General features: G+C 39.0%; 1 protein-coding gene across 4 annotated transcripts in view; it reads right to left on the bottom strand.

Annotated features, from left to right (window-relative positions):
- Positions 1–14874, bottom strand: part of ELAPOR2 (endosome-lysosome associated apoptosis and autophagy regulator family member 2) — a 289732-nt gene that overhangs the window by 157963 nt on the left and 116895 nt on the right. For all 4 annotated transcript variants that reach the window (XR_009008903.1, XR_009008904.1, XM_007170278.3 and 1 more), the window contains exons 4-8: positions 14352–14499; positions 11100–11186; positions 8766–8871; positions 7553–7705; positions 6841–6929 (exon numbers count right to left, since the gene is read on the bottom strand). Coding sequence is in view for 2 of the 4 variants with exons in the window: in XM_007170278.3 (XP_007170340.2) it covers positions 6841–6929; positions 7553–7705; positions 8766–8871; positions 11100–11186; positions 14352–14499 (583 nt within the window). In the remaining 2 variants the exon portion in view is untranslated. The remainder of the gene's footprint in view (positions 1–6840; positions 6930–7552; positions 7706–8765; positions 8872–11099; positions 11187–14351; positions 14500–14874) is intronic.

Raw genomic sequence — 14874 nt, 5'->3', positions numbered from 1 at the left:
AGAGTGGATGTGTTCTCGGAACCTGTACAGGATCACTCTCGTTTTACTGTGGTAACAGACACCATCTATTTCTCTTTAGGAACTGACTTGTGTGATGCTGAAAGGAACTGGGAGTTATATGGTCTGGCCTCTCCAGCCATAGGGATTAGAAGGTGAACTAAGCTGTCTAACCAGAGTAGCTCACGCTACTGGACAGAATGGCTGGTCTGATATGGGCTCGTGATGCAAGCAGGGCCAGAGTCTTTTCGGAAACTTCGGTCAGCCCTCCTATAAAACGCTGTGAGGGTGACAGTGGTTTGGGTAGAGATGTCAGGGGGTATCTGGCACCAGAGCAAAGAACCTACCTGAGAAGGAAATCAAACTGAGCTCAGAATATCAGCGAGAAGAGCAAGAGAAAGTCTTGATAAAACTCTTTGCTCTGCAATGATTTCCCAGTCACATGAGTCAAGAGACTCCTGCCCTGCCTTCCCTCACTCCAATTCTGAAAAGTATTTTTAAAATTCATTAAATTTTCTAATCATCCCCACGTAGAGAAGTAAAACTGACACCTTGCTTTGCCACCATTAAAAGGAAACATGTATCACATCCAAGAGTGGTAAGGGTAGGAGGGACCACTTTTTACCCTGAGATAAAACAGACCAAAAAAAGTTACTCTGTCTACTTTTGGTACCCAAGATAAATAAAACCTTAAGCTTTTCTGTAAGTTGCTGACTCCTTTACAAAGCTACCTTAACCCCCTGACTTTTACAGGCAGATATGAGACAAGCTCTGTTGATATGATGAATAAGAGAATTGCTAGGACTTTGAGACTAACATACACACACTACTGTATATATAAAATGGATAATCAACAAGGACAGACTGTATAGCACAGGGAACTCTACACAATATTCTGTAATAACCTATATGGGAAAAGAATCTGAAAAAGATAGATAAATGTATATGTATAACTGATTCACTTTGCTGTACAGGAGAAACTAACAGAACATAGTAAATCAACTATACTCCAATATGATCTAAAAATTAAGAAAAAAAAAAAAAAAAAAGGAATGCCTATTATATTCCCCTCAGGCCTTGGAAATCCGGGCTGGTTCACAGCCCTGGAGCCTCAGGAGCCTTGGCTCCGAAGGCTGGACTCTCATGGGGCTGAGGGAGCTGGGAAGGATGTGCTAGCAAAGGAGCTCCCCTTGGACCTGTAGCGCCTGGTCCCCTCTGGATGGGACCACAATCTCCAGATCCAGGCGGACCTGCCTACAGCTATGCCAAGCCTGGTGCAACCAAAAATCTGTGGACTGTCTGGCTGCAAGAGCACTGAAAAGTCACCTGGTCCCCACGTCTCCTGATGCTGAGGTGCCCACCTCCAGCCTCCTTCCTTAGAGTAGCTGCCCCCCATGGATGAAAGCAAACTCTGCACATTTTTTGCAGGGGTTGGGATTGGTCCGGGGGGTTGTAGTGGAAGGGGGAAGATGTAAAGAAACACAAGCCCTTGGGTGTCTGCTCTACCACGCTCCACTCTCCTTTACAACCCTGGAACAGGACTTTCACCAAGCCTCTGGTTACCCCAGTAACCCGAGTTTGGCATGAAGAAATGCTGCTACCTTGTGGCCGTTTCCCGTAACTACAACTTTAAAACCGGTGCTTATGGGCACTTGACATTCACAAGGCCTGCGGAGCTCTAAATGATACCTGCCTTCAACAAACGTCCTGGGGTAGTACTCGAAAGAGAACTCGTAAAAGGGCAGACTTTCAAGAAGCCAACTTCAAAAGGTAAATTTCCCACACTGATTCAAAAAAAAAAAAAAAGAAAGAAAGAAAGAAAACACATGGAAAGATGCTCAGCGTCGCTTAATAGTAGAGAAATGCAAATCAAAACAACAAGGAGGTATTACTTGGCACCAATCAGAATGGCCATCATTAAAAAGTCTACGAACAAAAATTGCTGGAGGGATGTGGAGAAAAGGGAACCCTCCCACGCTGTTGGTGAGACTGTAAATTGGTACAGCCACTATGGAGAACACTACGGAGCTTCCTTAAGAAACTAAAAATAGAGCTACCCTATGATCTGGCCATCTCACTCCTGCGCGTCTCTCTGGTGAAAGCCATAATTCGAAAACACACATGCACTCCAACTTTCACTGCAGCACTAGGTACAACAGCCGGGACCTGCAAGCAACCAAAATGTCCATGGACGGATGGATAAAGAAGATGTGGTACAGATACAGAAGGGAATGTTACTCCACCATGAAAACAAATGAAATAATGACATTTGCAGCAACATGAATGCACCTGGAGATGATCATACTAAGTGAAGTAAGTCAGATAGAGAAAGCCAAATATCATGATATCACTTATATGTGGAATCTTAATAAATGGTAAAAATGAACCTATTTACAAAACAGAAATAGAGTCACAAATGCAGAAAACCAACTTATGGTTACCAAAGGGGAAAAGTGGTAGGGATAAATTGGGAGTTTGGGATTAACATACACAGAGTACTATATGTAAAATAGATAACCAACAAGGCCTTACTCTGTAGAACAGGGAACTCTACTCAATATTCTATAATAACCTAAATGGGAAAAGAATTTGAAAAAGAATTGAGACATGTATATGTATAACTGAATCAGTTTTCTGTATACCTAAAACTAACACAAAATTTTAAATCAACTATATTCCAATATAAAATAAAAAATTTTTTTAAAAAACAGCTTAAATGAAAACCCAATTCTCAATTTTTGTATTCTTGGAAGGTTTTTCCCCTTTAAATATCCACTGTATTTTCTAATTTTCTGAGCCGGGTCTTCTAAAGCCTGGATTCTCTTATAAATCTTTTTGGCAAGTTAATGTTTTCTCTTTTTTAAATACTTTCATATCTGAGACTTTCTTTGACACAAATAAATTTTGATTTTACTAATTTGAGCTCCTTTTTCAAGCACAGAGATCGTCCTGACCCAGCTTTATAAATTTACTATTTGATATACTTAACCCTAATGTCTTCATGCAAGTTAAGGATTTTTCAATAATATGATGAAAATAAGTTATCTGAATTCATATGCTTCTTGGTACGAGTTAGGGTATGTAGAAATACTTCGTTAAATTTATCTTCCTATGGCAAATATATAACAACTACACTCCTAGTCCAGATCAACTCTTCTCCTAGCTGCCATCCAATTATAAAATCAAACATTTTACATATAGTTCCTGGGTTAGCCATATATCCAACTTAACCATATCACTGGGTCCACAGTTCTCTGTCTTACCTATAGAGAGATCTTATCCATACGGAGATCATCCACAGGGAGAAGCTCCATCAAATACCTTGTTAATATTAAAAGATGCCCTCGCTGGAAGAATACTTGCCCATTATCATGGGTCAACATTCTTTTGGGCTCAAATCTCAAGCACTGAATCTGTGTATGTGCTTGTATGTAACCATATGGGGGTACCTCATGCAACACAGGTAAAAAGTGGGCTCTATGCAACCTTTAGAAAACAAAATATATGTAAAATTTTCAAGCTAACTCACTACTATGAAAGCATGCCTACTCTAGCACTAGCCTGTGGCATCCAGGGCAACTCCCTACTCATACCCTCACATTCTGGCCACACTCAGGCTCCCTCCCACGTCAGGTCTTCACCATCCTGCTCCCTCCTGCAGAAATGCTCTCCTCCCATGCCCTTGCCCAGGTTTTACACAGCTCTGAAGCCTTCCCTGATTTGATCAGAGCCCAAAATAACTCAGACTTCCCTGTTGTAGCACTAATAATAACTGGAAATAATAATTCATTTGCTTTGACAGACTACCTCTTCCTCTAAAGTCTAGACCAGTAGTTCTCAAATTGCTGAGATCTTGGACCCGCAGAATCAGAATTACCTGGGAACTTCTTAGAAATGTACATTCTCAGGCCCTGCCCCAGATCTAAACAGGAAATCTGAGACAGGAACCTCCAGGTGAGTCTGATGCTCACTGAAACTGGACAACCACTGCTCTACCATCTACGGAGACGTGTGTCTTCTTCTTCTCCCTATCCTTACATGGCCCTGCTCTCATCACTCAGCAACTCTGTACACAACCAATGCTCCGTAAAGACTCACTGAATAAATGCGTGAATGAGTAGGCATTCCACATTTTTCATGATGTAAACAAAAGTCTCTTAATCAGGATTAGAATGGTTCCAGTTACCAATTTAAATTTTCCTTAAAAATGTCTCCTAGAGGCAGGAAGCAATCAAATAATGAAGCTTCAAAAACTTGAACGTTCCTGTGTCATATAAATTATAATGTTCAAAGTCTGTATACCTCAAGAGCCATTTCCCTTGATGATCCTCTCCAAGCACGGGGAAAATAAGATCAAAAAGAGTATGACAGGACAAAAAGAGCCAAAACACAGTCGTTGAACAACCTGGGAAACATCACTAAGCCACCGGGAAATCACCAGGCTACTCCAAGCAAGAATAACATACCTCTTAAAAAGATGAAACCACAACAAATGAAAATGTTGAAACAAACAAAAATAGAAAAAAATTCAAATTCACATGTGTTATTCACACTTCTTCACTATATCTATTATCTAATTAAGTTCCCATTGCATTTTGTTCACTTCTGAAGCTAGAAACATTTCTCTTGAATTAAGTCTTAAAGCAGTTTTTAAAGAATCACTGATATAAAATAGATAATTAATAAGGACCTACTGTACAGCACAGGAAATTCTACTCAATACTCTGTAATGACCCATATGGGAAAAGAATCTAAAAAAAGAGTGGATATATGTATATGTATAACTGATTCACTTTGCTGTACAGCAGAAACTAACACAGCATTGTAAATCAACTCTACTCCAATTAAAAAAAAAAAAAAAAAAGAATGTCTGAGTTTATGGTGTGCTGGTACACTGTTTTGTTCTATAACAAGTTCAGAGTTTACCCAGACACAACAGAAAGAGCATAATTTGTGTGTATGTGTGTACACAATACGCCTGTGGGTGTACACATGTGCATACACATGTGTGTGTGCATGTGTATTCTGTGCATTCTACATTTAATATATTTTAATATATGGCTTTACTTCCTTAAGCCCAGGTCAACTAGATTTTGTCACTCTATTCACTGACATAATAAAAATTACTCACTGACATAATAAAAATATGACTTTTGAATACTTTCATTATAGCAAAAACAAGATCTATTTGCACACTGGATCTCATTCATTTAAGCTTCAGTAATACTAAATTAATGACTATTACATAAAATAAACTAAATTTAATTTGCCTTACTCATTAATAAGGAAAGTTTAGCTAAGAAAAGTCTAGTTAAAGAAACATTATTCCAGGTTACTTTCAACCCACCATAATGGCTCTCTACATATATTTTCCAAATAGAAATAGGCCTCACTTGGCCATTATAGTAGGGCATTCAAGATCTTACTTCATAACTCCTTGTCACTTAAAAGCTGTTAGAGTTACTGTTCTTATTAAAAGTAATAGATGTACTTCTAATCATTGAAATTTTCCACTAATTTAAACTGGCCTTCCTTTGATTTATTCTGAGTTAGTAAGTACTTGCTGTACTGTAAACACAAGAATATACTTGGTCTTAAGTATTCAAAAGTAAATTCTTTTTTTAAAAACCCTAAGGACTAAGGGTAAGATTAACAATTATATAAATATAAAAATTACAGATTAGAACCTAAGGATACCAAATTAAGAAAAGAAAGTAATACTGACATCTCTGTATATGTTCCAAACTAGGTCAAGAAATTAAACGTCATTATTTCAAAGATGCAAAAAACACACAAAGAATGCTGCAAAACAGCCACCTTAATCTCAGTTTCTCCTACTGACATAGGCTGGTATGGCTAACTTTTTATTTTTTTTTAAGATTTATTTATTTTATTTATTTTTGGCTGCATCGGGTCTTAGTGGCAGCACGCGGGATCTTCGTTGAGGCACACGGGATCTTTCATTGTGGCACGCGAGCTTCTCTCTAGTTGTGGCTGCAGGTTTTTCTCTCTCTAGTTGTGGCGCACGGGCTCTGTAGTTTGCGGCACGCGGGCTCTCTAGTCAGGGTGCCCAAGCTCAGTAGTTGTGACGCACGGGCTTAGTTGCCCCGCAGCATGCGGGATCTTAGTTCCACGTCCCCTGCACTGTTAGGCAGATCCTTTACCACTGGACCACCAGGGAAGTCCCTAACTTTTTAATTAAGACAATGGCAGGTCAACTGCAGAGTTCATGTGTGCATTATTCCTCTGGCTAAGTGCCATTTATATGGTAATTACTTTGCATTTTCTAAATGCAATTGCACAGCAATCTGCCATAACTGAATCAGCCTATGGCTGCATGGCTTTTATTGACCAAACCTACTGAGTAACCAAATAATTAAAGAGAAGTTACACAGTATTTCCATCCTGTGAGTCACAGAACACACTTTAAGGCTGTGCTTCTCCTGATATTATTTCTGACAAAAATGTACCGGTTAAAAATAGCAGTAATTGATTGGGCACTCACTATGTGCCAGGCACTATGCTACGAACCTTAAATTGAGTATTTCATGTATTCTCATGGCAGCCTTAAGAAGTAGGTACTGACATTATTCCCATTTTACAGATGAAAAAACTGAGACTTAGAGCAAATAACTTGCCCACAGCACTAAAAAGCAGTAGATACGAAAATCAAAGCTGGGAAGGTGGGCTTCAGAGTCTAAAATCTTAAATTTCCTTCGTGCTACTTACACTCACGTACTATAAATCTACTCATTTAACTCACTCATGAACAAATTCGAGTCTTCTCAAATTGGGAAAAGGGTGGATAAATGTGGGATGGAGCTGACTGAACACGGCCTGTACCTTTCCTTCCTCATCACATGGAGTGTGGATCTGGAAATAGTCTTTTGTGGTACAGGGAGGACGTTCCTTACACTCGCTGGATCCTTCTTCTGCAACATGAAAACGAATTTCAGAAATGAGTCATTTATGCTGTGACTCTAAGAAAAGGCAGACATGAAAACAAACAAACAAACAAAAAGTAGACAAGTGAAAAGTAAAAATAACTGCACCAGAGGAATTTAGGCAGAACTAGCTAGGCCTAAAGAAAATAAAGGCCTGCATTTTTATTTTCCCTAGAGCAATAAATGTTTCCATGATACACAAGGAGCATATCATAGTTTTTCCAAGAAGACATTAGATTTCCTCCATTATCACAGAATGTTGTAAATGTGGAACAAATTAAAAGTTTCTAAGTACATCTCCATGCCAAGGAATCATCTAAAAGTACAATATGAACCTTTTTAGACAAGTATAAACATATCCAGAACAGTTACCTTGGGAGGGGGGGTTGTGGAATAGAAAACATTGCAGACAAGGAGAAAAGTCCTGCAGAAAGGGGTAATTAGATGTCCCATTTTACCCACTCAGTATGGATTCCATTCAGCACTTTGGTTTCTGGCCCACTGTTTCCATCACATCGTATGTGTGATTTCTGGCTTATGACTATCTACTCTCAACAAACATAAATTTAGAAAGAAAAGAACCAAGAGTATAAACTGGAGATTCATTTTACCTGAAAACTGGGAGTCCTCGTCACACTTGATGCATTCTTTGGCTCCTTTCTCAGAATAGGTGTTTCTGGGACAAACTTGGCAGATGAATGAACCTGGTTCGTCGCTGAAGGTGCCAGGCTTGCATGGAAAGCATTCTGATGTGTATGCCACCCCTGTGTGGTAATGGGAAACAGAGCATGGGAGGGAGGACCCGACAGCAACAAGCAAATCAGTGCGTCCTTGCTGCCTCTACCAGAAGTGAGAGAGAAATATTAACAATAAGCTTAGCCCAGGTCTTTTATATCCCATTAATTCAACACCAAAAACATATTTACTATGTGCAAGGAACTGGGCTGGATACTGAATTGAACACATAAGTGGAGCAAACACTTCAACAAGAGATTCAGACTTGATAGAGGTATACAGTCAATGTATAAACTCAGCTGTCAAAAGACAACTCCACTAATCAGAAGTGGCATAAACTCGAAGGTTCCCTCCAATTCTATACCATTCTCTCATCTTTGTGGCCACCTGCTCCCTTTTTCTCCACTGTTCACTATGTAACTGACAAGACCTAAGGGACCCTGGGAAAGGCTCGACTTTTCTTCTGGCTTGTAATTCCAGCCTTTGCCAGCAGATGTCCCTACGACTAATGAGTTAGCGTCACAGGAACAAGTGTACCTAGAACATACTAAAACGTTAAGCCAAACTTTAATAAAGGAGAATCAACTGCTTTAATTAAAAGTAGCCCTAATTGAGAATGAACCACGCCAGGGTTTACTGGCTACTCTCCTGAGCCAGAAAATGCACAGCTGGTTCAGAGAGGCAAAAGGTGTAGGAGACAGTCAGGCCAAGGTATTTATTTCACTGTTATTTTTAGGGATATAGTGGTGACCTGAATAAGCACTATGCCAGCACAATAGAGACTTCTCGAATGAATAGTAGGATCTTATTAATAAATATTATTTTCTTTCATTTAAAGACACCTACAATTGTCATTATGTTTACTTTTTCCACACAGATTAAATAATTCAGTTTAGGGATAGGAAAAAAAAAAAAAAATCCCAGTCAATTTGCCAAGAATAAAACCAGGGTCTCTAGGCCTGTATGATGTCTAACCTATTAATTTCTGTCCTATATCCCCGTGAGCCAGCAAAACCAACAAAGTAATCAATATTTTAACTAACTATTAAATGTGACAGGTGACTACCAGAGCAGACTGCTGTGAAATACCTTCAATTGTGATATTTTTTACCAACACTGGCTTGACTGCCTTGGAACCCATAAGGATGCCCGTAGTTCTCCAGTACAGTATGTTTGTGCCTGATTTCAACATTACCTATAAAAAGAACACAAGATACTCAGGTCAGATAAACGATGCTACCTCCAACCATATGTGGAAGCTAATCTATGATACACTTTTCAATGCATTATAATGAAACACCATTATTTGGAACCCACAAATTTAAATCTACTGTTAATTGAGACCTAAGCTCTGCTTCAATTCTAAAAAAAAATAGTTTGCCAACCCCCAAAATATAGTAATGATAAAAGGAAAAGAAAATTCTTCAAGCATGATAAAAGATAAAATGATTTTCCAATCATTTGCATGAAGTCTTGGTTTATGTTTAAAAGGGACTCATTTTAGACAGTGAAAGGCACTTAGCCCAATTACATATTGATTGGCTGCCACTATTCATAAGTAGATCTTTGGGCTCTGAAAACAAAAAGGTAACAGAATGAGTTTGCTTCATTTTAAAATTATTTAACAAAAAACATTGCAACAGCAACAAGAGAAAAAATAGGACTATTCTTATAGAATAACCCGATTTAACTCTATGACTCCAGAACTTAAATGATACCATGTCTAATATTTGTTTCCTTTGCCACCAGAACATTTTTATATTTATAAATCAAACTACTTTTCTGATCAATTTCATGCTGATTCAGTCAAGTAAACTAATGTTAAGGGTGCCTTGCTTTCTCATTTGCCACGCTACTCTTCTATGCAGTCTCTGGCTGGCCAAATTCAAGCAGTATAAAATTAAAACATATCTGACTACTTCACCCTGCCAGAGATTCAGAGAAGTAGTGTGTTAAGTACTTTCCTTTTGTGTTAAGTCTTTGTAAGTGAAGAAAGCATATTTCTTGCCAAGGGTTACTTGTACCTTCAAAGCCCAGAGGACTGAATGCTTAGGTGAATGGATCTTAAGTGGCACTAATATCACTTCCAGGCAAACAGATCAAAAAAGTACTCTTAAAGGGTGCATCATATTAATCACTCAAGAATGAGGTACCTGGACTTCCCTGTTGGCACACTGGTTAAGAATCCACCTGCCAATGCAGGGGACACAGGTTCAATCCCTGGGCCGGGAAGATCCCACATGCCACGGAGCAACTAAGCCCGTGCGCCACAACTACTGGGCCTGCGCTCTACAGCCCACGAACCACAACTACTGAGCCTGTGTGCTGAAACTACTGAAGCACGCACACCTAGAACCCGTGCTCCACAACAAGAAAAGCCACCGCAGTGAGAAGCCCGCCCACCACAAGGAAGAGTAGCCCCCTGCTCGCCACAACTAGAGAAAGCCCGCGTGCAGCAAAAAATACCCAACGCAGAAAAAAAAAAAAAAATTCAAAAAAACAAAAAAGGATGAGGTACCTGCTACAACACAAAGGCAAGGATGGGCGGTCACTTATTGAAACAGTGTCCAATCTACACTGCAGGCACCACACTAAGCCCTCCCCATGTATCATCTCATTTAACTCTGCAAGATTGGTCCCATTTCTCTTATGAACTATCAAAGAGACGAAGCCAATTGCCTAAAGAAACACAACTACTGTAAACCGAAGTTAGATTTTAAATCCATGTCTCACTCCAAAGGCCTCAAATAATAATAGATTCAGAGACTGTGTTACCTGATAATTGCCTTCAAGCACTTAGAGTTGTCCTTAAAGAAGTAAGTAGTTAGTCTACCAGACACAAGCAGAAAGGGTAGAACTTTGAACAGTGGGTGATGAATAGATAGAGAGAAAGCAGGTTTCAGCTCCAGACATGGATGAATTTTGTAATACGCAGAGCTGTCCAACAATGGGGTCAGCACAGTCCCCAAGAAGACAAGCTTGAAAATCATTTGTTGGGGAGACTGCGGAGAAAGTTGGATGAAAGAAACTCAAGGATCCTTCCAATGCCAAGAGTCACAGATTCTCTTTCATGTGATTGCCACATCTGTAAACTTACAAACTCAGAGGTTCTGTATATTAGTTTTGAGCAGACTTACTTCCTATTACTGCCCCTTTTAAAAGGAGGAGAGTTGGAGTGTGATGGGAAAGAGAAGGAAGAGGGAGCGAAGAAAGAGAAAGGCAGGAAAACAATACTACAAAGAGCCTGAGTCCATGAAACTTAGGGACAATTTCTTTGCTAACTAGAAGTATCTAAATTAAAAAACAATTTTGATCTTTTTTTTTCTTAAAATAAACTTAAAAAAAAAAATAAAAGGTTGGGAAAAGGAAGGAAGGAGAAGGATGGGGCTGGTGGGAGGAGGAGGGGGACAGAGAGAGACTTACAGAATGAGAGCCCCATGCTCCACTGTCGGTGAGTTTTACCCACTTGTCAGCAGTGGTGTCCATCTCCTGGCACTGATCATTTTGAATCTGTGGAGTAAACACAAGGGCCCCAGTAAAGCTTCTTGAATGATGGCTTTAATTAAATTTGTTACTCAGCACAGGACAGGCTGCAAGAGCTTCTTTCAAGGTCTACAAAACAATGGCCATGAGTAATTCTCAACAAGTAAACATACCAAGACCTCTGGAGCCTACTGTGACAACTGCATATGAGTTAGCAGTTCTAAGTAAACCATCCTCATTATTGTAACAAAGAGACTAGGCCACTAAGAAGGCAGGGGCAGTGGAGGGGGTGGTAAGCAGGAGCGTCAGAGGCAGAGGAAGAGAGAGTTAACACTGAAAATCCACATAAAGGGGAAAAAGTCATCATAAAAATGTAAAAGCTTGCATTCACCATGCAGGCCCGAAAGTATAAAAATAAAGTTTATTTTTTATAAGATTTGGGGCCGTTAAATTTTTAAGTTAATAAATAAATGAAATCTGCTTTGTCTTCCTTTCCCCGGGACTTAACCCAAATGTGTATAGGTAAGTGGCTACAGCCAAAGTCAAAGCCCCCAGCTGGTATTTGGGGACAGATGTTAATGATATTCTATGCCAGTTCAAATGAATACAGCTAATATCTTTAGCACCAAACACTTTGTGCTTTTCAGGCAATTCTTCCAAAATACCTAGGAGTTGGCACATACTCTTCCAGGCCTGTGAAGAATACCTAGACATCAAAAATTTGGCCATCTTTACAGTCTTGCGTAACAGTCAGCAACAGAGTAGGGTTAAAATAACATCTCATCAACTATACTTCTGCCCAAATGGCTATTTCTCTCTTCTCTAAATCATTTTTCCACTTCATTCATCCCCCTGACTAATTTCACAGATAGCATTAAAATCTTTTCCATACGAGTTATTTCCTAAAGACTTACTAACTAGAAAACAGATCCTTGCAACAGCCAAATACCAGACAATACTGGTACTGCTCCTGAGGACCTCTGCTTTAACTGAATTCAAATGTCATATTTATATTATAAGCATAATGACAATCCTAATGCAAGTGGTAAGCCATTTTTAAAAAGATAGGAACCCTGAATATACCTTTGGTGGTCAATGTTTAGAAAAACTGAAAGCTTTTTTTCAGCTGATATCAGACATCATGCATTATCGTGACATTCTATTGGCATTCTACAGATCTGAGTTCTCCTGTTATTCTAAAAGTAACCAGTAAAGGTATAACCTTGGTCTAATCATTTATTCTCTCCAGATTTCAGTTTCATCATTTAAAAAAAAAAAGTGTGTGTGGAGGGGAGAGCTGAATGAAACTCCCAGACTCCTAAAATTAAATACTTTACTGCTTTCAATTATGAATTGTTTACAGGTGCATCTGCATCTTTCAGTCTTCAGACATTTCCTTTCCACTAACCATTTTGCAGGATGGCCGTAAGGTGTTGACCCTCTGAGTCAATAAACTGCAACCTATAAGGCTGAAACATCAGTAAAAGAAGGAACATGAACTCACCATCCCTTTTCAGTCCATATCCAGAAGAACAAAGTTATCATTGAGAGGAAGTAATGAAATTTCAAGCCTTAAGAGTACCTTTACTGACAACTCTCAAAGGACTTAATGGACAACACAAAACTAAATGCTTATTCTAACAATTATACAATTATCTTGCTTCTTAACTTTTAGTAATATTGCAAAAATGTCCAATGGAACAGGGAATCACTCAGTCTGAGAAGTATCTTACAAACAAAATGCAACTTAAAAACCCAATCTGTTTGAATATTGCTTAACATCTTAAACTCATCAAAGGATATTAGAGCTGGGAGGCTCCTTAAAAGGTCTTGTCTACAATCCACTTTACAAAAAGGAATGCTAAAAAAAAAAAAAAAAAAAAAGGAATGCTGAGGGCTAGAAAGTTAACTTAATTGTCCAATAACACACAACTAGCAGATCCTTGCAGAGTTGGGACCTGAGCCAGAATCTCCTGACTTTGAGTCTAAGGTTCATACCTTCGTGGAAAATATCTCTTCCTAGCAAATTTGTGATTTAGAAATTTCCACTATCAAGAGCAATATAAATTTGTTTTAGCATTATCAGTACCTTTATTCCTGAAATCTGGACAACAGAAACATTTACAAGATATTTTCCCAGCTGCCTGCACAACACACACTTTTTTTTTGGTTTAAGAAGTCAATCTGGGGGCTTCCCTGGTGGCGCAGTGGTTGAGAATCCGCCTGCCAATGCAGGGGACACGGGTTCAAGCCCTGGTCTGGGAAGATCCCACATGCCACGGAGCAGCTGGGCCCGTGAGCCACAATTACTGAGCCTGCGCGTCTGGAGCCTGTGCTCTGCAACGAGAGGCCGCGACAGTGAGAGGCCCGCGCACCGCGATGAAGAGTGGCCCCCGCTTGCCACAACTAGAGAAAGCCCTCGCACAGAAACGAAGACCCAACACAGCCAAAAATAAATAAATAAATTAAAAAAAAAAAAAATGGAGTGTATGAAAAACACTTAAAAAAAAAAAAAGAAGTCAATCTGAAAAGTTTTTCTCAAGTATCTGAGTAACTGCCACAACAACTATTTGCAAGATTAGATACAGTTTATATAAATAGTTAAATAATTTTCGTGGTAACAGCCCATTCTGTTAGACTATTGCTTTTTCCTATATTCTGTAATGTTATTTAATCTCCTGTCAGAGACATCAGCTATCTCATCCATTGATTCCATTGGACTGTACAAAACCGGCAGAATCAGAAACACACAGACATTCCTAACTGCCCATGAATACACTTAAATAACTCAAATATTTGAAATTGGAAAGAGAAAAAAAGGCTTTCAAACAAAAACTAAAATTGGTAAAAACATATTTTTAAACAAAGTAGCATCTGTAGCTATAAAAAACATTTTAATGAATCTTGGGGAAAATATCTGTCACACAAAAAGTCTCCACCAAATGGTCTCCTAATAATCACATCCAAAAGGAAAACAAGCCCAATGTTACTCTACAAGGTGAGAGCTCAAAGTTAAAGAAACAATATTAACCAGAAAATATTATAGACAAAAAATAACACTTCTTTTCATATTGAAAGTTTCAGTTAACACAAAAACCAAGGAGGCATACAACGGAATGGGAACAAATGATTAAGAGAAATTTTATATGAATGTCCTTTAAAAAGTGAATTCTAGAATATAAAAGCCCTTACAAAGAACTCAAAGAAGATGTTGTTGTCCACATACTGGTACTCAAAGAAAACATAGCCCGACTTCTTGAGGTGCACAGCGTAGATCAAGGATACCGTGCAGTCGTCACGATTGGACTCTATGTAATTTCCACGAGGGACCCAGGAAGAGCTGTGGAAACAAAAGCATTTCACGTCAGCATTCAGAAACCTCTTTTTCCACAAGTTCTGTAACTGAGATTTCAAAGCGGTTTCATCGACAAAGCGCAGCAGAGGCGTCTGAAGCTCATGTGGAACTCACAAGCCAACACCATTGCTGGAAAAAGGTTCATTGCTTGTGGCACATGACTTCCTAAATGGTGGTATGGTTATACAATCAAGTTGCTATGTAACTGCTATTTTTCACCAAAAATTTGATTTCTAAACAGATGATCACTAATTCCAGTTGTCTTAGATGGAGTTATTCTCTCAAACAATATCTAAAGTTTTATTTATAAACATATACTTGGCAGGGGAATGCAGGGGTTCCTTGATTATGAGAGAAGAT

This window comes from Balaenoptera acutorostrata, chromosome 7 (genome assembly GCF_949987535.1).
Source record: "Balaenoptera acutorostrata chromosome 7, mBalAcu1.1, whole genome shotgun sequence".
Taxonomy (NCBI): Eukaryota; Metazoa; Chordata; class Mammalia; order Artiodactyla; family Balaenopteridae; genus Balaenoptera; species Balaenoptera acutorostrata.
The sequence above is the reverse complement of the archived record's forward strand: the minus strand, read 5'-3'. Positions and strand labels throughout refer to the sequence as shown.